The 23,306-nt window shown below is 34.5% G+C and overlaps 1 protein-coding gene across 1 annotated transcript in view; it reads right to left on the bottom strand.

The window, feature by feature from the left end:
• The window catches only part of LOC149778389 (monocarboxylate transporter 4-like), a 74,815-nt gene that overhangs the window by 12,825 nt on the left and 38,684 nt on the right, over positions 1 to 23,306 (bottom strand). Inside the window, exons 5-7 of the mRNA XM_089939213.1 lie at positions 19,773 to 19,916; positions 10,945 to 11,209; positions 719 to 1,479 (exon numbers count right to left, since the gene is read on the bottom strand). Coding sequence (XP_089795339.1) covers positions 719 to 1,479; positions 10,945 to 11,209; positions 19,773 to 19,916 — 1,170 coding nt within the window. The remainder of the gene's footprint in view (positions 1 to 718; positions 1,480 to 10,944; positions 11,210 to 19,772; positions 19,917 to 23,306) is intronic.

The raw sequence follows: 23,306 nt of genomic DNA, 5'->3' as shown, positions 1-23,306 counted from the left end.
CCAGTTTAATTTAGAACCAACTAGACATCACAGGGAGTCTTACAGTGAAAACCCCATATCATTATGACTTTCCATGAAGGAGGAGTAGTGATAACAAGATTTTCAAGATAGTGCCAATATTGGATGATGGAATGGCAGCATTTTTATTTAGATCCAATTCAATATCATAAAAGGTCATTTGGTGAAAACCTTGTATTATTATCAGTAGTGATAACATGATTTTCAAGATGGCCACTGTGGCAGCCACATATAAGGCCAGATCAGCAATATTTTCATTTGGGACCAACTAGATATCATAAAAAGTCTTCACATTTAAACCCCATATAAATATGCCATCCCATAAGCTGTTGGTTTATGACCAGTCAAGCTAAGAACACTCTTGAAAACAAAGCCAAACACACATTATGTAACAGGCATTGTTACTCTTGGTGTCAACCTAGTGTTAAAGTTTGTGTGCTTGCTAATGTTCAAGTTTTTGGTTAAGTCCAAAACTCATTTTGTCGTGACTAAGAGAAAGTTGATAGGATGAAGCTTAAAATGAGGAATACATAGTTCCCTGTATAATACCTGTACTGTACATACAGGACACTTTATTTCTGATTGAAATATCTTTCTTAAATAATTATAATTAAATTTGATACTAGTCAAAATGTATGAACCCAGTCAGGGCTAATTTCTAAATTTAAATTACAAAAAAAAATTAAAACAGCCATCTTACCTGAAACTGGTGGACCAATAAGAGTGCCAACTCCCTGGAACCAGAGAAGAAGTCCAAAAGAACTAGTGAGCTTATCAACTCCTAGGATGTCGATGATGATGATAGACTTCTGGGATACATATGACCCGATCAAAAGTCCATAAAATGCACAAATCAATGCAAACCCTGTAAATGTACTGACAGAAGGAATCAGTAATGAGACGGTTCCAACAACAAACATAATTCCATTATATATAAGTAAGCGATATTTCTTCATATTCTTCAGATCAAGAATGAACCCAGCTAGAATTCTCCCTACAGCATCCACGGCACCAGCAATTGAGACTATGTATGCAGCTTCCAATTCTGTCATTCCACGTTCTTTTATTAGTGGAGGTAGAAATACAAATGCAACATTAAATGCCATTGTGAACAATGATATTGCAATGCATAATGAAAGAAATGTCACATTTTTAAGCAGCGATAATTCCAACAGTGGTTTCTTTTTCTGTGGTTCTAGATTTTTTATGGCAATAAATGTTTTGGCAAGTTGAATAGTTTTTGCCAACCTTGACTTTTCTCTGATATTCTGTAAATTCCCTTCGTTAGATTTCACATTTCCACCATTCCTACCTATAACTAGAATATCATTTTCATTTTCTGGAGGCATTGGCTTAATACAACAAGATTCAGGTTTGGCTGAATTTACACACAATTCAGGTTTAACTGTTTGAAGTAAGTGTTCTTGCTCTGCATGACTGTTGCCATTCTTCTCTTCTTTTCTGAAATGTAAGGGAAATTACAGAATTGATCAGAAGATTGCATAAGCAGGACAGCATATACGGTCTCATAAATAACATGCCTTACATTGCCTGACAAGCAGGATAACATGGACAGTCTTATAAATAACATGCCTGACATTGCCAGACAAGCAGGATAACATGGATATTCTACTAAATAACATGCTTCACATTACCTGACAAGCATGATAACATGGACAGTCTCATAAATAACATCCCTTACATTGCCTGACAAGCAGGATAACATGGATAGTTTCAAAATAACATGCCTTACATTGCCAGACAAGCAGGATAACATGGATAGTCTACTAAATATCATGCTTCACATTACCTGACAAGCATGATAACATGGACAGTCTCATACATAACATGCCTTACATTGCCATACAAGCAGGATAACATGGACAGTCTCATAAGTAATATGCCTTACAGTGCCTGGCAAGCAGGATAACATTGATATATTTATAGTCTCATAAATAACATGCCTGACATTGCCTGACAAGATAACATAGTATCATAAATAATATGCCTTACAATGCCTGACAAGCAGGATAACATGGACTGTCTCATAAATAAAGTGCCTTACATGATCTGACAAGCAGGATAACATGGATAGTCTACTAAATAACAAGCCTCACATTGCCTGACAAGCAGGATGACATGCATATCCTAATAAATAACATGCCTTACATTGCCTGAGAAGAAAATGAAAAAAAAGGGATGCTAATAAATATAAGAGAATACATCTTAAAAATATTTGCCAGCTTGAAAAGTAGGTACAACAAATTTCATGTTGCAAATATCACAAGAACTGATATATCCATTTTCAATACACAGGTTTTTGAAATTTAAGACCTAAAAATTATAGCAAATTTTGTACACCAAGATCTCATCTTAAATATCATTTCTGAAGAGCAGGATCTACATCTTATTTTTTTTTTTAATGTTGTATCACATGATAATTACACAGGAAAATTCCAATACACAACAACTGCAAAGACACTGATCTGCTGATGCATTATGCAATGGAGGATCTGGGTTTATGCTGATTACAGTTGCAGAAAAGAATTAGACGCCTTTAATCAAAATACTGTGACATTTTTCATTAGATTAAGGAAACGACTATCAAATGCTATTTGATTTAAATCCAATTTCAAATAACTGTGCATTCCAAATTTATATTCTAGTCATTCACAATGACATAAAATCTCTATAGTTCACATTTGTGACTAAATGATCTGCACAAGCACAGTCAACCAGTATTTAACTTGGTTTTGACAAGTTTTCATGGCTGCTAAGGAATAACCTTTTCCCTTCAGACTTTGGAACACTATTGATCCCACCCAATAAATCATGGCACTGACAAACTAAATAAACTACAAACTAAGACACAAATGGCAGGGGAGCGTGGTTATGTTTTGTTAAGTATTTAGTTTCACTGCTGTTGAATAATATAATAATAATAATAATAATAGTATTAACTGATTCCTCAGATTCAGGAACTATTTACCTCATTTTCACTTTTATTCTAATTACTGTTATTGAATTATAAAATAAACATATTCTTAGTCCATTAGTCCATTTACTTTTAGAAGTAAGTCATCATATATAGTTCTTAGTAGGGTATCTTACATTTGTGAAAGTTGGACAGATGCTTAGGTACTTGGAAAATATTTATTCATCATTTACTTCATGTATATGCATCAAGTTCAGCATATTTCCCAATTAATAATTTCCCAAGTAGCAATATGCATATGGTAGGAAAGTGTTCAAGTCACTTTATTATAAAAACTAGAGTCCAGCTTGGATTCAAAATGTGAAACAAAAGAACCATATACATTGGCCCAAAGCACTGGGGTTTCAGATGAGATTTTGAATACAAAATGTAGATTTCAAACAGGTTATTATGACTTTGAACCATGGAATTAAGTAATGATTGTGCATATTTTCTGCTAATATATATATATATATATATATATATATATATATATATATATATATATATATATATATATATATATATATATATATATATATATATTTCACAGTTTACATGCTTGCACAGGTAAATACTACAGGAAATTCTGTGAAGTAAAGCTTGAATAAATAGGACATAATAATGATCTTTAATTAATCACCAACAATAACTTTATGAAATGAAGCCAAATAATGAGTGGACACATTATTTTATTTGCCTCAAACAACAGTCAAACCACGATATCTTGATTATGTAGGGGATGTCAACAAATCTTCAACATAATAGGGTCCCAAGTTATCAGGGTTTAGTTGTTGAACCTACTGCAGAACAATGATTACACATCTGAAGTACCAAAAATGAGGAGTTTTGTTTCTAAAAAGAAATGGAATTTCTAATCCACAATACAAATAATAATCCAGTCATGCCAGGTTGCAGAAAAAAAATTGGCAGTCTCTTAACATGGTTCCCATGCTTTTCTAAAGATAAATTTCCAGTTCATTTCCAGGATGAAATTAATTTTTTCAAGGTTTACATATGACAATTACTGAATGGAATTAAAGAACATTTAGACTATAAAAGTTTCATTTTCTAAATCTAAAGATGGTTCTCTTTCAAGACTCTCCAAAATATCTAAGCCAGAAAAGATGATCATGTAAAAAACCACGAATGCATCACACATAACAAGTCTGATTATATTCCTACAACGTGGTATGTAAAGTCATTTCAAATATACAAAATAAAAATTCTAACTTTTTTTGCTGACCTGCATTATGCTGCTAAGTGGGAACAACATAATGAACATATATTAGTTCTGCTTCATTCTGTTTGCACTAAAGAATCTGTAATCATTGCACACACATCGACAATATATATATAACAATGGAATGGTCACCATGGCTTTTTTAAATACCATTTGTGCTTTTATTTACTCTTGCTAAAAACAAACTAAAAACCATGTGTTTGTTGGTGGGAGGAGGGTATCAGCTTGGTTTGGAATTTAAGATTGTAAGTCATGTGATCTAGCATGCTGAAGTTGAAGGCTTACCCTCACACCAATTATGGAAATACTTTAAATATTAGGGGCCCAGAGTGGCCGAGTGGTCTAAAGCACTATCTGTTATGGATCATTGCCATCTCACCTCTGTCTGTGTGGGTTCGAGTCTCAAATTCAGCCAATGTGGGTATGTGAGAAAGCTTGCGTGGGTCGGTGGTTCTTTCTGGGGTTTTCCCGGGTTCTTCCTCCACCATTAATACTGGCCGCCATGTATAGCCTATCGTGTGCTGAAAAATGGCGTTAAATCCTACAACAACAACAACAACTTTAAATATTTACATTATAAGTGAACTGTGAACCAAAGTTGTTATTTGTGTATGGATTAAGTTAGTGACTGACTTGTGACGATATTGGAATGGGATTACACTATAGTTTGTTCCACAAAGCATCATGAAATTTAGGTTATCTCTAAGTCTGTCAATTTTCAGGATAGCATCATTAAATTTAGCTATAAGTACTAATTCATTTAAATAGTGTAAAACGAATTAGGTATTTTTAGCTACATTTAATGATGCTGATCTGACAACACAGTGGAACCCCGCTATAACATGCCCTGATTTAACGCGAATTCGGATATAACATGGTCGTGGCATGGCTCCCGAAATTTTGTATATTCGCACATTAAAAAAAATTTTTTTTCTTCTCCAAAGTACATGAAATAGTGTATAAATAAATCAGTTTCATTATGGAGAGGAGATCGCGTATGGATTCCAATTTAATATGATCGTGATGTGGTTCCTGAAATAGGGTGTAAAACGTTTATTATCATTTTGGGGGAAGAGTTTGTGTATAAATTTTAATATAATATGATCGTGACGTAGCTTCTGAAATTTAACAATAAAACCAGGTTTTTAAAGTGTTATGACAAAAAGAAACATTATTGGAAATGTTACTTATTACTGATCCAGTAAAAAAAAGAAGCTGCCAGCATGTTTGCTGGGCTTGGTGGTGTTATTAGACGCAATCAGTTGACCAGTAAATAAGGTCCGCTTTATTAGCTGGAAATTGAAAGGGTATGAAATTGTACATGCGTTCAGCTTTTAAAAAAAATATATAAAAGTAACTCATGACATTTGCAGGCCAACTACACTCAGTTCTTGGGTTTTACATGTGCATGGGGTTGGCTTATGAACTCGTTATTAATTTCCTATTTTTTTATAAAAATATTTTACAGTTATGGAAAAGCAAGTTCACAAATGCAATTCGTTCTCTGCACTTTGTGCAAAAAAACTGATTATCATTTTGGGGAAGAGATTGTGTACGAAATTGAATACAATAAGATATATTGTGGTGTGGTTCCTGAAATTTTAAATACAGTGGAACCCCGCTATAACGCGCCCCGCCATAACGCGAATTCGGATATAACGCGGTCGTAGCATGGCTCCCGAAATTTCGTATATTCATTCACACATGGAGAAAAATAAAAAAAAAAACAAAACAAGAAATTAACTTCATTTTGGGCATGAGATTAGTTGTGACTTTTAAAATAATATGATCGTGGCATGGTTCCTGAAATTTGAAATTCATTTACGTGTATTTTTATCGGACCGTGAAAATATTTGTTTAACGTACGAGAAATAGTGTGTAAAATGTGGAAGAATTCGCGTATGACTTTTAATAATAAACGATCGGAACTTAACAATTTATCCAGGTTCTTTAAGTGATTTTGGAGAAGTGATCGTGTATGAATTCTAAAATAATACGATATATATAACGTACGAGAAATAGTGTGTACAACGCTTGGCTTCTGAAATTTATCAATTTGAACAGGTTGTGGTGAAGCTCCGCATTCTACTCTAGAAGAGAAAACTGGTTTCATTAGGTTTTTGAATTGTTAAGCCGAAGTAAACATTATCGGAAGTGTTACTTATTACGGATCCATGAGTAAAGCCAGTAAATCGTCTTTGTGATTGTCTTCCATGAATTCTGTATACAGTCGTTGCTCAAACAATAGCCGACATGGGCTTCTTATTTAACTGCAATCACAGCCAAGCAGCAGACAAAGCTGTGGTTGATACAAGAGTCGCACAATTTAATAAACATCAAAGGACGAAAGCCGCCAACATGTATGCTGTGCTTGGCGGTGTGATCAAACAACAAACAGTTGAAAGTAAATAATATCCAATACAGACACCGTATGTAGACCCGGGAATAGCTGCATGCAATGACCGTACGATATCAGACGGCAAGTAAATGGTTTCAATATTTTGTTCATCCTATATTTTACACGACGAATTCAGACTATTACAAAATTATTGAATATTTTAAATCTGTACGATTTTCAATGAACTTACATCCATTATGGATGAACTGCATGCCACGACGGCACGGTAGCATACGGTGTTGATACACTTTTCATGATATAGCGATAGTCTGGTATTATCGGTCAATCTGTATTATCGTTCAAACAAATAAAAATTAGTAAATGTTTTTAATGCACAGTAATAACCTATAAATATATTAGCCATCGATTATTTTGAATATATCTTAATTAATGCATTCCAGTTAATATTCATCTGATGATAAGCCGACTTTTGATCATTGTACATGTATACACGTATATGTTCTCGGAAACAAAGTTAAATATTGTAAAACCCCGCATTAACGCGACCCCGCTTTTACCGCGATCCGATTTTATGGACCCCGATCATCGCGTTATAGCGGGGTTCCACTGTACGTGCATATTTTTCTTGTACCTGGAAAAAATACTTTTTTTTAAAGTAAGAGAAATAGTGTGTAAAACGTTTATTATCATTTTGTGGAAGAATTCGCTTACGAATTTGAATATTATAAAATCGTGGCTTGGCTTCTGAAATGTAACAATTTCACCAGGTTCTTGAAGTGTTATGCCAAAACAAACATTATCGGAAATGTTACTTATTACTGGTCCATGAGTAAAGCCAGTAAGTTGTCTTTGTGATTGTCGTGAATTAATTCTGTATACAATCATTGCTCAAACAATAGCCGACATGTGTTTCTTTAACTGCGTACACAACCAATCAGCAGACAATGCGGTGGTTGATAAAAGATTCTCACAATTTAATAAACATAAAAAAATGAAAGCCGCCAACATGTTTGCTGGGCTTTTCGGTGTTATTAGACGCGATCAGTTGACCAGTAAATAATGCCCGCTTTATTAGCTAGAAATTAAAAGGGTATGAAATTGTACATGCGTTCAGCTTTACGTTTTTCATTAAAAAGTGATTCGTGACCAATGCAGGCCTACTGCACTTAATTCTCGGGTTTTACATGGGTATGGTGTTTGTTTATGATCTCATTATTAGTATCCTATTTTTTTTATAAAAAATAATTTACCATTATGGAAAAGCAAGTTCACAAATGCAAATCATTCTCTGCACTTTGTGCCATGATTAGTAAAGTAGTTATCACCATGTTTCTTTCGATAGTCACAAAATCTGAAGTAAAAGTTACATGTACGCTGAAAGCATGTGCTGATTTGTAATTATTCTGTTGTAGTCATTCAAACGAATAGGCTTACAAGCGTTAATTATTGGAAATTTGCAATGGGTAAATGTACATGGAAACGCATATGAGAAAATTTTAGCAGTATGAAATTTGTACAGACACCGATCATATATCCTGTAACGTAATGAACCGTACACATGCTTCGTCTTGCTTAACCAAATTTTGCTGTCAATTTTTTCCATTGAATTCAGACACATAATGATGTGTGACAAAATTATTGAATAGTTTAAATATGTATGCAATTTTTGCAATGGAATTACATATTTTATGGATTAATTTCAAGCCCTGATGGTATGATATCAGATGGCAAGTAAACGGTGTTGATACTATGTTTATGCTACATATTAGATGTTGAATTCAGATACAATGATTAGGGGAAAAATACTGAATATTGTAAATCTGTGTGCAATTTTTCAGTGGAATTATATGCATTATAGATGAAGTGAATGCCATGATGGCACGATAGTAAACGGTGTTGATACCCTATTCATCATATACCGTAGACATGAATACATGTATATGTGCCAATGAGTTTTTCTCGCAAAAAAGTAAAATACTGCAAAACCCCGCATTAACGCGACCCTGATATTAACGCGATCCAATTTTGTGGACCCCAATTATTGCGTTATAGCAGGGTTCCACTGTATACTGAGTTATAGATAAGATGTTGTGTGGAATTAAATGTACTGTCATGGATATTGACATGTGCCACTGTCCATTATCAACACAGCTCCTGTAAAGGTCAGAAATGCATTCATTCAATTTCCTTTCTTAAAGTATTGTTTACAACACAATTTTCTTCACTCTATGCAAGTGATAAACCATGCATTGATGCGATTAGTTGATTAGCATTTGTACCGGTAAAAGTTGGTATTGTACTGACTTTTTCCATCTTTGCTGGTACGAGGTACTGGTAGTTGTGGAAATGCCAGATCATTTGTTGTAAAATTTCTCCGAGATGGTCATTAAAAATTCCATTTCATCCATTTCACTTCAGACCAAAATTTATGCTTGACATAATGGGGTTTTATCGACTTAACAGGGATCGAGATAAGCGAGGAAAAATTAGTATAACAAAGAAGGACTTTTTCAATGCCAGACCAAAACACTCTTCATACAAGGGTTCTTGAGATGACCGAATTCAAAATAAATGAGTTTGACTGTATTTAAATGGTTACTTTGGTAGTATGTGCCCTTGGCAACTGTGACAGAAAATCACTACTTTTATTTTTCCCCCTTTACTAAAATTAAGATTTATGTTATGCCTACTGCCAAAATGATATCTCTTGACTGCATAAACTAGTCTAGTTTTTTTTTTAATTCTTGAGGTTTCCTAATTGGATTGTTTAAAATTACTTGTATTATATTCTGTATTATGTATTTATTATATTTTAGCAAAATCATGAAACTGAAACTTAAATGATGTCACCTCGCAATAATTTTATATACAAGTACTATGATCACTGCTGCTGCTGAGTAAGTTTTCCAGAGACATTTACAATGGTCAATTGAACTGAACAGCTGCATTAATATCTGTAACATAAATTTCAATATTGGGCTGGGCTAACCATTAAGACTGGGATACTCATCAACATTGGGCTGGGCTAACCATTATGACTGGGATACTCTTCAACATTGTCAATATTGGGCTGGGCTTACTATTAAGACTGGGATACTCATCAACATTGTCAATATTGGGCTGGGCTAACCATTATGACTGGGATACTCATCAACATTGTCAATATTGGGCTGGGCTTACCATTAAGACTGGGATACTCATCAACATTGTCAATATTGGGCTGGGCTTACCATCAAGACTGGGATACTCATCAACATGGTCAGTATTGGCCTGGGCTTACCATTAAGACTGGGATACTCATCAACATTGGGCTGGGCTTACCATTAAGACTGGGATACTCGTCAACATTGGGCTGGGCTTACCATTAAGACTGGGATACTCATCAACATTGGGCTGGGCTTACCATTATGACTGGGATACTCATCAACATTGGGCTGGGCTTACCATTATGACTGGGATACTCATCAACATTGTCATTATTGGGCTGGGCTTACCATTAAGACTGGGATACTCATCAACATTGTCAATACTGGGCTGGGCTTACCATCAAGACTGGGATACTCATCAACATGGTCAATATTGGCCTGGGCTTACCATTAAGACTGGGATACTCATCAACATTGGGCTGGGCTTACCATTAAGACTGGGATACTCATCAACATTGTCAATATTGGCCTGGGCTTACCATCAAGACTGGGATACTCATCAACATGGTCAATATTGGCCTGGGCTTACCATTAAGACTGGATACTCATCAACATGGTCAATATTGGGCTGGGCTTAATATTAAGACTGGGATACTCATCAACATTGTCAATATTTGGCTGGGTTTACCATTAAGACTGGGATACTCATCAACATCATCAATATTGGGCTGGGCTTACCATTAAGACTGGATACTCATCAACATGGTCAATATTGAGTTGGGCTTACCAATAAGACTGGGATACTCTTCAACATGGTCGATACTGGGCTGGGCTTACCATTAAGACTGGGATACTCATCAACATTGTCAATATTGAGCTGGGCTTACCAATAAGGCTGGGATACTCATCAACATGGTCGATACTGGGCTGGGCTTACTATTAAGACTGGGATACTCATCAACATTGTCAATATTGGGCTGGGCTTACCATTAAGACTGGGATACTCATCAACATTGTCAAATAACTATACTACTCTTGATGTTTTAGATGCAAATGCTAGGTTTATCTTTCAGCTGAAGAAAATGTGAAACTCACTGAAAACCTAACGAAAAAGCAACCTTTTCATTATTTTAAAATAATTCCCAACAGATGATCCATGATACTGCTGTAACAGAATTTACTAAGTAAGCTGAATAAATTTTACCTAGTTTGACTTATTGATGACCTGACTGGAACAACCGGTCTGAACAAAAAGGCAGCAATAACTGCATTCAAAGTAACACCACTGAGAATTAAGCATGCTCCTTGGAATCCATAATGGACAAACAGTACCCCAAAGAGTGGTGGAATGAGAAAGGTGCCCAGTCCAACCCCTGCAGCTGAGAGCCCTACTGCCAACCCCCTTTTCTTGTTGAAGTATTGTGACACGATGATTAGGCTGGGTGCATAAATAAGACTGCTTCCAAATCCTGTAATGAAATAATTGTGAAGGGACTCATTAAATAATAATTTGACTGCAGCTGTACATTCAAGCATTTGACAAATATTGTTAAAATAATTTTTAAAGTTTAAATTCTAAGTTAATAAAAGACTCTCCAAAACAAATTTATACAATATATCTTCTCTGGCATTTTAAAAAAATTGGTGTAAAATAAGTTGTCAGTATATATATGTATGCATGTACAGTATGTATGCTGTATCAATGATATACCATGAGATATTTACATTTTTCTTTAAACGGAAACAAGGCTTGAAGAATGATATTGTAGGTTACTTGGTCCAATTTAAGTTTCAAGGCTTTTTTATCCTGTCCCAATTTCTTTTTCTCTCTCACTCCATATTTCTGCATAGTTTGTCCCTTGTGCATGAGAGGGGAGGAAAAACAGAAAAGAAGGGATTGAGATTAAATTGTGTACCCTGTTAAATTCATTTAGAAAACAGGGATTATTATTACTCTTTATTGTCATTTTCATACCTCACTAATGATTAATGAGTGGAAATTCATCAGTGATCTATAGGAATATACCCAACAGCACACAGTTCCAAGAATGTTCATGTATGCGCATTATCGCGCCATGGGCAGATCACAATTTGATATACCAATAGTATTGGTATATCAAATTGCTTTATACCAACACTTTAAAAGCCATGTTATTTTTAATGTATGTGGTATATATATATATATATATATATATATATATATATATATATATATATATATATATATATATATATATATATATATAGAGAGAGAGAGAGAGAGAGAGAGAGAGAGAGAGCGAGAGAGAGAGAGAGAGAATTATAAATATACACCAGACAGAACAGAAAGTGCTATCCCTGGATTCTACAGAAGAATGCTTGATAATAGTAGGCAGAATTAATATTTTAATACAAATAATACTATCATGCAGGTTAGAGAATTTTTAATTTGTACTCTACAGAGATTCAAACCCAGGTCCATGAGTACTAAGCACACATCACCAAAAAATGTTGTTACTCAATCTATGTTATATGCACTCCTGTGTAGCAGACACACATTCATGATGACCTAGAAATTAATTCTCATGTATCTACACAGTCATTATGGATTCAAATGAAAGAAATCAAGGTATACAGAATTAATTACAGAGAATTATAAATATACACAAGACAGAATGGAAAGTGCCATCCCTGGATTCTACAGAAGAATGCTTGATAAAAGTAGTCAGAATTAATATTTTAATACAAATAATACTATCATACAGGTTAGAGAATTTTTAATTCGCACTCTACGGAGATAACCTGTATGATAGTATTATTTGTATTCATACATATATATATATATATATATATATATATATATATATATATATATATATATATATATATATATATTGTAATAAAGAATAATGCAGTGAAACTGTGACCACTTAAAGTGACCCAGACTATTGTCATTTGTTTCTTTTAGGTCACAGGCAAAATAATCCCTTCATTTCAGGATTTTACAACTTATCTGATGAAATTGTGAGTGACTTTTGATTGAGTAGTCAGAGCTTTAGGATACCTAGTGACTAAACGGATTAATCTGCTAAGTGAATTATGTCTGAGTTATTGGAGCTTTAGCATACTTGGTAGTAAAGGATCTAAATTTCAATTTAATTAAAGCTAAGATTCTGAGTAATGATGTTTGAAATTTCCAAATTTAAGTGTAGCAGCAACCTGATGATATATATAATAAGTACCTATTTTTTTGTAACCTAACAGTACTAAAAGATAAAAGAGAAAAAGTACAGATGTCAAAATTTGTTAAAAGATATATAAATAAAAAATAAGCACAAAAAAATCCTTGAGATATAGCCCAATTTTGAAACATAAACCACATCCATAGAAAGTCAAGACTCTCTTTGGCGATATATCATCATAGAGATCCTTAAATGAATTCATATTTAAAACAAAAATAAACAACTTTTGGAACACTGGGAGGAAATTATACACTCCACAAAAATGTGTTCAACTGCCAGTGGCATGGTATCCACTCTGGTCAAGGTTCACATTTTAAGAGGCATGCATGAGTCAGGTACTGTCCTGTATAATTTTGGCACAGAAGTGCCTCATTTTTCAGATGTGTTCTGATTTGCATAAGTCAGATATGTAAGAGTATGGTATCTAAGCATTTTTAAAGTAAGAGTCAGGTATGCATAAGTAACATATGTAAGAGTCTGGTATGCATTAGTAACATATGTAAGAGTCTGGTATGCATTAGTAACATATGTAAGAGTCATGTATGTAACAGTCTGGTATGCATGAGTGACATATGTAAGAGTCATGTATGTAAGAGTCTGTAAGAGTGTGGTATGCATTATTAACATAGGTAAGAGTCATGTATGTAAGAGTCTGGTATGCATTTGTACCACAGGTAAGAGTCATGTATGTAAGAGTCTGGTATGCATTAGTAACATAGGTAAGAGTCATGTATGTAAGAGTCAGGTATGCATGAGTGACATGTAAGAGTCATGTATGTAAGAGTCTGTAAGAGTCTGGTATGCATTAGTAACATGTAAGAGTCATGTATGTAAGAGTCAGGTATGCATGAGTGACATATGTAAGAGTCATGTATGTAAGAGTCTGTAAGAGTCTGGTATGCATTAGTAACATAGGTAAGAGCCATGTATGTAAGAGTCTGGCATGCATTAGTAACATAGGTAAGAGTTATGTATGTAAGAGTCTAGTATGCATTAGTACCATAGGTAAGAGTCATGTATGTAAGAGTCTGGTATGCATTAGTAACATAGGTTAGAGTCATGTATGTAAAAGTCTGGTATGCATTAGTAACATATATAAGAGTCATGTATGTTAGAGTCAGGTATGCATTAGTAACATATGTAAGAGCCATGTATGCATTAGTAACATATGTAGGAGTCATGTACATATAAGTCAGGTATGCATTAGTAACATAGGTAAGAATCATGTATGTAAGAGTCAGGTATGCATGAGTGACATGTAAGAGACATGTATGTAAGAGTATGGTATGCATGAGTAACATAGGTAAGAGTCATGTATGTAAGAGTCTGGTATGCATTAGTAACATAGGTTAGAGTCATGTATGTAAAAGTCTGGTATGCATTAGTAACATGTATAAGAGTCATGTATGTAAGTGTCAGGTATGCATGAGTGACATGTAAGAGTCATGTATGTAAGAGTCTGTAAGAGTCTAGTATGCATTAGTAACATATATAAAAGTCATGTATGTAAGAGTCAGGTATGCATTAGTAACATATATGAGTCATATATGTAAGAGTCAGGTATGCAGTAGTATCATATGTTAGAGTCATGTATGTAAGAGTCAGGTATGCATTAGTAACATAAGTTAGAGTCATGTATGTAAGAGTCAGTTATGCATGAGTGACATGTAAGAGCCATGTATGTAAGAGACAGGTATGCATTAGTAACATATGTTAGAGTCATGTATGTAAGAGTCAGGTATGCATTAGTAACATATGTTAGAGTCATGTATGTAAGAGTCAGGTATACATGAGTGACATGTGAGAGCCATGTATGTAAGAGTCTGTTATGCATGAGTGACATGTAAGAGCCACGTATGTAAGAGTCAGGTATGCATTAGTAACATATGTTAGAGTCATGTATGTAAGAGTCAGGTATGCATTAGTAACATATGTTAGAGTCATGTATGTAAGAGTCAGGTATGCATGAGTGACATGTAAGAGCCATGCATGTAAGAGTCAGGTATGCATTAGTAACATATGTTAGAGTCATGTATGTAAGAGTCAGGTATGCATTAGTAACATATGTTAGAGTCATGTATGTAAGAGTCAGGCATGCATGAGTGACATGTAAGAGCCATGTATATAAGAGTCTGGTGTGCATTAGTGACATAGGTAAGAGTCTGGCATGCATTAGTAACATAGGTAAGAGTCATGTATGTAAGAGTCTGGTATGCATTAGTAACATATGTAAGAGTCATGTATGTAAGATTCTGGTATGCATTAGTAACATAGGTTAGAGTCACGTATGTAAAAGTCTGGTATGCATTAGTAACATATGTAAGAGTCAAGAATGCAGGAGTCTGGTATGCATTAGTAACATGTAAGAGTCATGTATGTAAGAGTCTGGCATGCATTAGTAACATGTAAGAGTCATGTATGTAAGAGTCTGGCATGCATTAGTAACATAGGTAAGAGTCATGTATGTAAGAGTCTGGTATGCATTAGTAACATATGTAAGAGTCATCTATGTAAAAGTCTGGTATGCATTAGTAACATAGGTTAGAGTCATGTATGTAAGAGTCTGGCATGCATGAGTGATGTGTAAGAGTCACGTATGTAAGAGTCTGGTACGCATTAGTAACATGTAAGAGCCATGTATGTAAGAGTATGGTATGCATGAGTGACATGTAAGAGTCATGTATGTAAAAGTCAGGATGACATGTAAGAGTCATGTATGTAAGAGTCTGGTATGCATTAGTAACATGTAAGAGTCATGTATGTAAAAGTCAGGATGACATGTAAGAGTCATGTATGTAAGAGTCTGGTATGCATTAGTAACATGTAAGAGTCATGTATGTAAAAGTCAGGATGACATGTAAGAGTCATGTATGTAAGAGTCTGGTATGCATGAGTGACATGTAAGGGTCATGTATGTAAAAGTCTAGTATGCATTAGTAACATATGTAAGAATCTGGTATGAATAAGTGACATATAAGGGCCATGTACGTAAAAGTCATGTATGCATTAGTAACATATGTAAGAGTCATGTATGTAAGAGTCTGGTATGCATGAATGACATGTAAGAGTCATGTATGTAAGAGTCAGGTATGCATTAGTAACATGTAAGAGTCATGTACGTAAAAGTCTGGTATGCATGAGTGACATGTATGTAAGAGTGACATGTGTGAGTCAGGTATGAAAGTCTGGTATGTAAGAGTGACATGTAAGAGTCAGGTATGCATGAGTGACATGGAAGAGTCATGTATGACATATGTGAGAGTCAGGTACATAAGAGTGACATATGTAAGAGACATGTATGAAAGAGTCTGGTGATGTAAGAGTCAGGTATGCATGAGTGACATAGAAAAGTCAGGTATGTAAGAGTGACATATGTAAGAGTCTGGTATGTAAGAGTGAGATGTAAGAGTCATGTATGTAAAAGTCTGGTATGCATGAGTGACATGGAGAGTCAGGCATGTAAGAGTCAGATATGAAAAAGCCAGGTATGCACATGGTTGATATGCATGCATTAGGTATATAAGAGTCAGGTACACATGAATCAGGTAGAAGTCGGGTATGCACAAGTCAGGCATGTAAGAGTTGGGTATGCATGAATCAGGTATGTAAGAGTCAGGTATGCACAAGTCAGGTATGTAAGAGTCAGGTATGCACAAGTCAGGCATGTAAGAGTCAGATATACATGAATCACGTATGTAAGAGGCAGGTATGCACGAGTCAGGTGTGTGTGTGTGATTTGGATTTTTAATGTAGCTTAGTTTATAGTGATGTCTAGCACTGGGACATCATGCCGCAGACATGTAGCATGATGTTCCACCCAGTCACATTATCCTGACACCAGGCCAACCAGTCCTAACACTAAACTCTTAATGCTGAGCGCCAAGCGAGGCAGCTGTTAGTACCATTTTTGTAAGTCTTTGGTATGACTCAGTCGGGGATTGAACCCATGACATCCCACATCCGAGGCAGACACTCAAACCACTAGGCCACCATAGCGGTTGTGCATGAGTCAGGTAAAATCTGAGATACTGCAAGGCTTTTAGTAGAGAAAATGAATCAGAAAAGTCAATGAAAATTTTTTGGGATACATTTCGAAGTCGTTCAAAGATTTCAGTATGGCTGTTATTTCTGTGGCAAAAATGGATGCTTGATACAGTAACTGGCTCAGGAAGATACTATGGAGTGTTTGTTGCAAAAGTACCAATAAACCTCTTAGAAAACAAATGCATTACTTTTTAATATTGGATTCCATCAATACATTTAAATTTGACACAGGATGCCATTAAATTAACAAGTGAATATTCATCCAAGTAAGGTACATTCCCAGACAAAGGTCCAATAGCAGCTGAGTGGCTTTTCCTCTGCTGAATTTGATTGGTAATGCAAGCCAAGAGACAAACACTACTGCACTTTATCTGCACTACAATCCCATCCTCTCACCATAGAGTCAACTTGATACATACATTGTCCATTTCACATCTGTACAATCTCAGTGACTCAGATTTGACAAACATGCAAATTTCACACTCAGTCCTATTAGGATTAATGTAATGAGCTATTGAGAATCATTATAGCTACTGTTTTTTGTCTTCTTCCTCTTAGCATTATTCTGACACTTGGCTTGCATGTTGGGTTATGAAGAAGTTATGTCCCTTGAATTAAATGGTGCTCTAACTTGTTGAAATTTTTGCATCATCCTTTCTCTGTTTGAACAAAGAAAATTGGATGTATGACCATGATAGCCAGCTGTATGACAATGATAGCCAGCTGTATGACAATGACAGATATCCGACAATGATAACCTGCTGCATGACAATGACAGATATACAACAATAATAACCAGCTGTATGACAATGACAGATATATGACCATGATAGCCAGCTGTATGACAATGACAGATATCCGACAATGATAACCAGCTGTATGACAATGATAGATATAGGACAATGATAACCAGCTGTATGACAATGACAGATATAGGAAAATGATAACCAGCTGTATGACAATGACAGATATAGGGCAATGATAACCAGTTGTATGACAATGACAGACAGATATATGACAATGATAAATAGGTGTATGACAATGACAGATACAGGACAATGATAACCAGCTGTATGACAATGACAGATATACAACAATGATAGCCAGCTGTATGACAATGGTAGGCAATTATATGATAAGCATAGCTAGATATATGACAACTAGGTTAATTACACATCCTAGGTAGAGAATACAAAAAAAAAATATTTTAAAAATAAAAAACTGGGACTAGTGAGTTTGAAGGAAAGTCTGATGATCAAAATACAAAAAACTTATTTATAATAGAAAAATTTGGGATGCTACCACAAGTTTTAAACCCACAACCTCTTGTATGGCAGCTGGACACAGAAAGACAAATGTTAGTGTCTATGAGACAATAATGAGATGTATGACAATGACGGAGAGCATATATGACAATGATAGCCAGATGTATGACAATGATGGAGAGGATATATGACAATGATAGCCAGATGTATGACAATGATATACAGCATATATGACAATGATAGCCAGATGTATGACAATGATGGAGAGTATATATGACAATGATAGCCAGATGTATGACAATGATAGAGAGTATATATGACAATGATAGCCAGATATATGACAATGACAGAGAGCATATGACAATGATAACCAGATATATGACGATGACAGAGAGCATATATGACAATGATAACCAGATATATGACAATGATGGAGAGCATATATGACAATGATAGCCAGATGTGTGACAATGATGGAGAGTATATATGACAATGATAGCCAGATGTATGACAATGACAGAGAGTATATATGACAATGATAGCCAGAGCCAGATATATGACAATGATGGAGAGTATATATGACAATGATAGCCAGATGTATGACAATGATGGAGAGTATATATGACAATGATAGCCAGATATATGACAATGACAGAGAGCATATATGACAATGATAGCCAGATGTATGACAATGATAGACAGTATATGTGACTATGATAACCAGATATATGACAATGATGGAGAGTATATAAGACAATGATAGCCAGATGTATGACAATGATGGAGAGTATATATGACAATGATAACCAGATATATGACAATGATGGAGAGTATATAAGACAATGATAGCCAGATGTATGACAATGATGGAGAGTATATATGACAATGATAGCCAGATATATGACAATGACAAAGAGCATATATGACAATGATAGCCAGATATATGACAATGACAGAGAGCGTATATGACAATGATAGCCAGATATATGATGACGACAGTGAGTATATATGACAATGATAACCAGATATATGACAATGACAGAGAGCATATATGACAATGATAACCAGATATATGACAATGATGGAGAGTATATAAGACAATGATAGTCAGATGTATGACAATGATAGAGAGTATACATGACAATGATAGCCAGATATATGACAATGACAGAGAGCATATATGACAATGATAACCAGATATATATCAATGATAGTGTATATGACAATGATAGCTAAGGTATGTCATGATTTTAGTGCAAATGGTACAGTCTTGGATCTCACTTCATGTACATTCCATTTCATTAAACTTTTTTGGAAGGCCTCCTAGTTAATAAAAACAAATAAGAGCCAAACTTGTAAAATGTTTGGGACATTGTCAGATAGGGATTTAAATCAGAGAAATTTAGTACATTTACCCACATGCTTTCAACAACAAATTTCTGTAATTAATTAGCTAGTTAAATTTATTTATCAAATTGTATAACATCACACTTCTGGCTTACCTCCCAATAGTCCATAAAGAATGTAGACAACTGTAAGATTTGTTGCATAACCGGTGACCAAAACACCCAATGCAAACAGTAAACTTCCAACAAATACCACAAACCGAATAGTAAACCGGTGGCACATGGCACTGGCAAGAGGACCTGTTAAAGAGAAGAAAACAAAAGTGACCAGAATATTTAAACTATATTAATTCCTGTGAAGGTATTACTTTTTGCGACTTCCAACTCAGACTATGAGATCAAAATGTAGAAAAACTAAATCTAAACCTGAGTACAATCATGAATGCCAAAGCCTTCATCCTTAACCAATTATTCTTCACAGTTATAAAGACTATAGAGATTTTTACAAATTACTTTTGAACTCAGAATTTTAACTTTGCTAGAGACTTTTGCCCAGATATATATTCCAAAGTATTCACAGTAACAAAAAACTAAAAATTACAATGGTTTCAGTATTTACAAATTCTTCCGATGAATACTTATTTGCATAAAATCCAAGCCAATGATACTGATAAATGTATAGTTTGCAATGGCTCACCAGAAACAATGGTGCATTTATTTTTGGGAGAGTAGCATCATTAATAGATAATGGAGTGATGTATTTCACTGGATTCGATATGTACTAAATACTACTTACTCCAAACGTCAAAATGGTTTTATTTGCAGAAATAGATTAAGAGCTTTTGAATCAAAAACCTTTATATTTTATTCTTCTATTTACCAAGTACTACGTATATATATACAAGATGAAAAGAGACATACCTACATTAAATGGCCTTAAAAGCTTGCTGAAAGAATACTGTATGTGAGAAAAATACATTGCAATGAAAGCATACAGAACAAAAGTTTCATGAAAATTTGGAAACTGGGGGGAACCAACACTTCTTTCCAAGCAAAGTTACATTTTGTAATATGATCTATATACACAATTTTACAAATGTGTAGAGACCAGAACACAATCACTGACTCACATGCTCTCCGTCTGTCTGTCTACCTGTATTTCTATACTGTGTTGTGATGTATTGTATTGTATCTATTGTATGGTAACTTTACATTTCAGACTCCTGGCTGGCTGTGGTGTGGATAGATGCAGCCCAGAAATATTGCTTTATATGATTAAACATTACGTGCTGATATACTTTCCAGACAGATTGACTTTACTGATAACTTTGGTTGTATATCAACATAGCAACTGTTTATCTGACCAAGTTCACACACATACATGATGTCAACAGATAACACAGATGAAAGAATCAACACAAGTGCTGCAAATGTTTGAGAAAATACAGACGAAAGCGTTTGGATGTCATTGCTAAATGTTTCTTCGCCCTTAAATTGTGAGTGCTCAGTCAAACTACACAGGTAAAGGGCAAGTTTAAATAAGTTAAGAGTTAGCACTTTAGAAAGGCTTAATATCTGAACAGTGAATTTGAGGCCTTGCATCGGTAAACATTATATTGATCGAAGGAGAAAAACATAAGCATCTCCATAAAGAAATGTAAAGGAAAAGACAAAGATGATAAACAAAGTGGTCAAGGACTTGAAGAAAAGTAAATTAAGAACTGGCAATGCTGATCAAATAATCTTGTAGGCCCTATCAGAGTACCTTCAGAGTCATGGACAATAGGTTTCATCATATACCTAAAGAATCATATACATTAGGTTGCATCAATGACTTTCAGAGTTATAGACTATAGGTAACAGTATGGACCTTCTGAATCATATACAATAGGTTACATTATCGACTTTAGGAGTGATATACAATAGGCATACAAAATATGTGTTTCCATCAGTTGGCCAGAAGTTCATAGTCATAGACAATAGGTTACATTATAGACCTTCAAAGTCGTAAACAATAGGTTACATTATAGACCTTCAGATTCATAAACATTAGGTTACATTACAGACCTTCAGAGTCATAAACATTAGGTTACATTATAGACCTTCAGAGTCATAAACATGAGGTTACATTATAGACCTTCAGAGTCATAAATATTAGGTTACATTATAGACCTTCAGAGTCAAAAACAATAGGTCACATTATAGACCTTCAGAGTCATATACATTAGGTTACATTATAGACCTTCAGAGTCATAAACATGAGGTTACATTATAGACCTTCAGAGTCATAAATATTAGGTTACAGTATAGACCTTCAGAGTCATATACATTATGTTACATTACAGACCTTCAGAGTCATAAACAATAGGTTACATTATAGACCTTCAGAGTCATAAACATTAGGTTACATTATAGACCTTCAGTGTCATAAATATTAGGTTACATTACAGACCTTCAGAGTCATAAACAATAGGTTACATTAGAGACCTTCTGAGTCATAAACATTAGGTTACATTATAGACCTTCCGAGTCATAAACAATAGGTTACATTATAGACCTTCAGAATCATAAATATTAGGTTACATTATGGACCTTCCGAGTCATAAACATTAGGTTACATTATAGACCTTCAGAATCATAAATATTAGGTTACATTATAGACCTTCAGAGTCATAAACATTAGGTTACATTATAGACCTTCAGAATCATAAACATTAGGTTACATTATAGACCTTCAGAATCATAAATATTAGGTTACATTATGGACCTTCAGAGTCATAAACATTAGGTTACATTATAGACCTTCAGAGTCATATACATTAGGTTACATTATAGACCTTCAGAGTCGTAAACAATAGGTTACATTATAGACCTTCAGTCATAAACATTAGATTACATTATAGACCTTCAGAGTTGTAAACAATAGGTCACATTATAGACCTTCAGAGTCATAAACATTAGGTTACATTATAGACCTTCATAGTCATAGACAATAGGTTACATTATAGACCTTCAGAGTCATAAATATTAGGTTACATTATAGACCTTCAGAGTCATAAATATTAGGTTACAATAAAGACCTTCAGAGTTGTAAACAATAGGTTACATTATAGACCTTCATAGTCATAGACAATAGGTTACATTATAGACCTTCAGTGTCATAAATATTAGGTTACATTATAGACCTTCAGAGTCATAAACAATAGGTTACATTATAGACCTTCAGAGTCGTAAACAATAGGTTACATTATAGACCTTCATAGTCATAGACAATAGGTTACATTATAGACCTTCAGTGTCATAAATATTAGGTTACATTATAGACATTAAGGCTGAAAAAAGTGTTTCTGGTCAGCAGATCATCCCTATTTCTCATTGGTGACCCTAGCACTTTTTTACCCCATGGTAAAATAAAAACAATGACCTACCCACCCTAATTTTAAAACCAGGACAATAGGAAACATATTTTTGGGAGACCTTAGATTTCATCATAGTCCTTCAGAATCATGGACAATAGGTTCAGAGTCATTTACATTAGATTGCATTATAGATCTATATAGTCATATATATATTAGGTTACATCATTGAACTTCATAATCATAAGCAATATGTTCCATTATAAACCATCTGAGTAATATATATTAGGTTGCATCACTGACCTTATGAGTCATATAAATTTGGTTATATCAA

The sequence above is a fragment of the Sinohyriopsis cumingii genome, chromosome 17, assembly GCF_028554795.1.
Source record: "Sinohyriopsis cumingii isolate HCF-2022 chromosome 17, ASM2855479v2, whole genome shotgun sequence".
Classification (NCBI taxonomy): domain Eukaryota; kingdom Metazoa; phylum Mollusca; class Bivalvia; order Unionida; family Unionidae; genus Sinohyriopsis; species Sinohyriopsis cumingii.
Note: the sequence above shows the minus strand (reverse complement) of the source record. Positions and strands in the feature narration are given on the sequence as shown.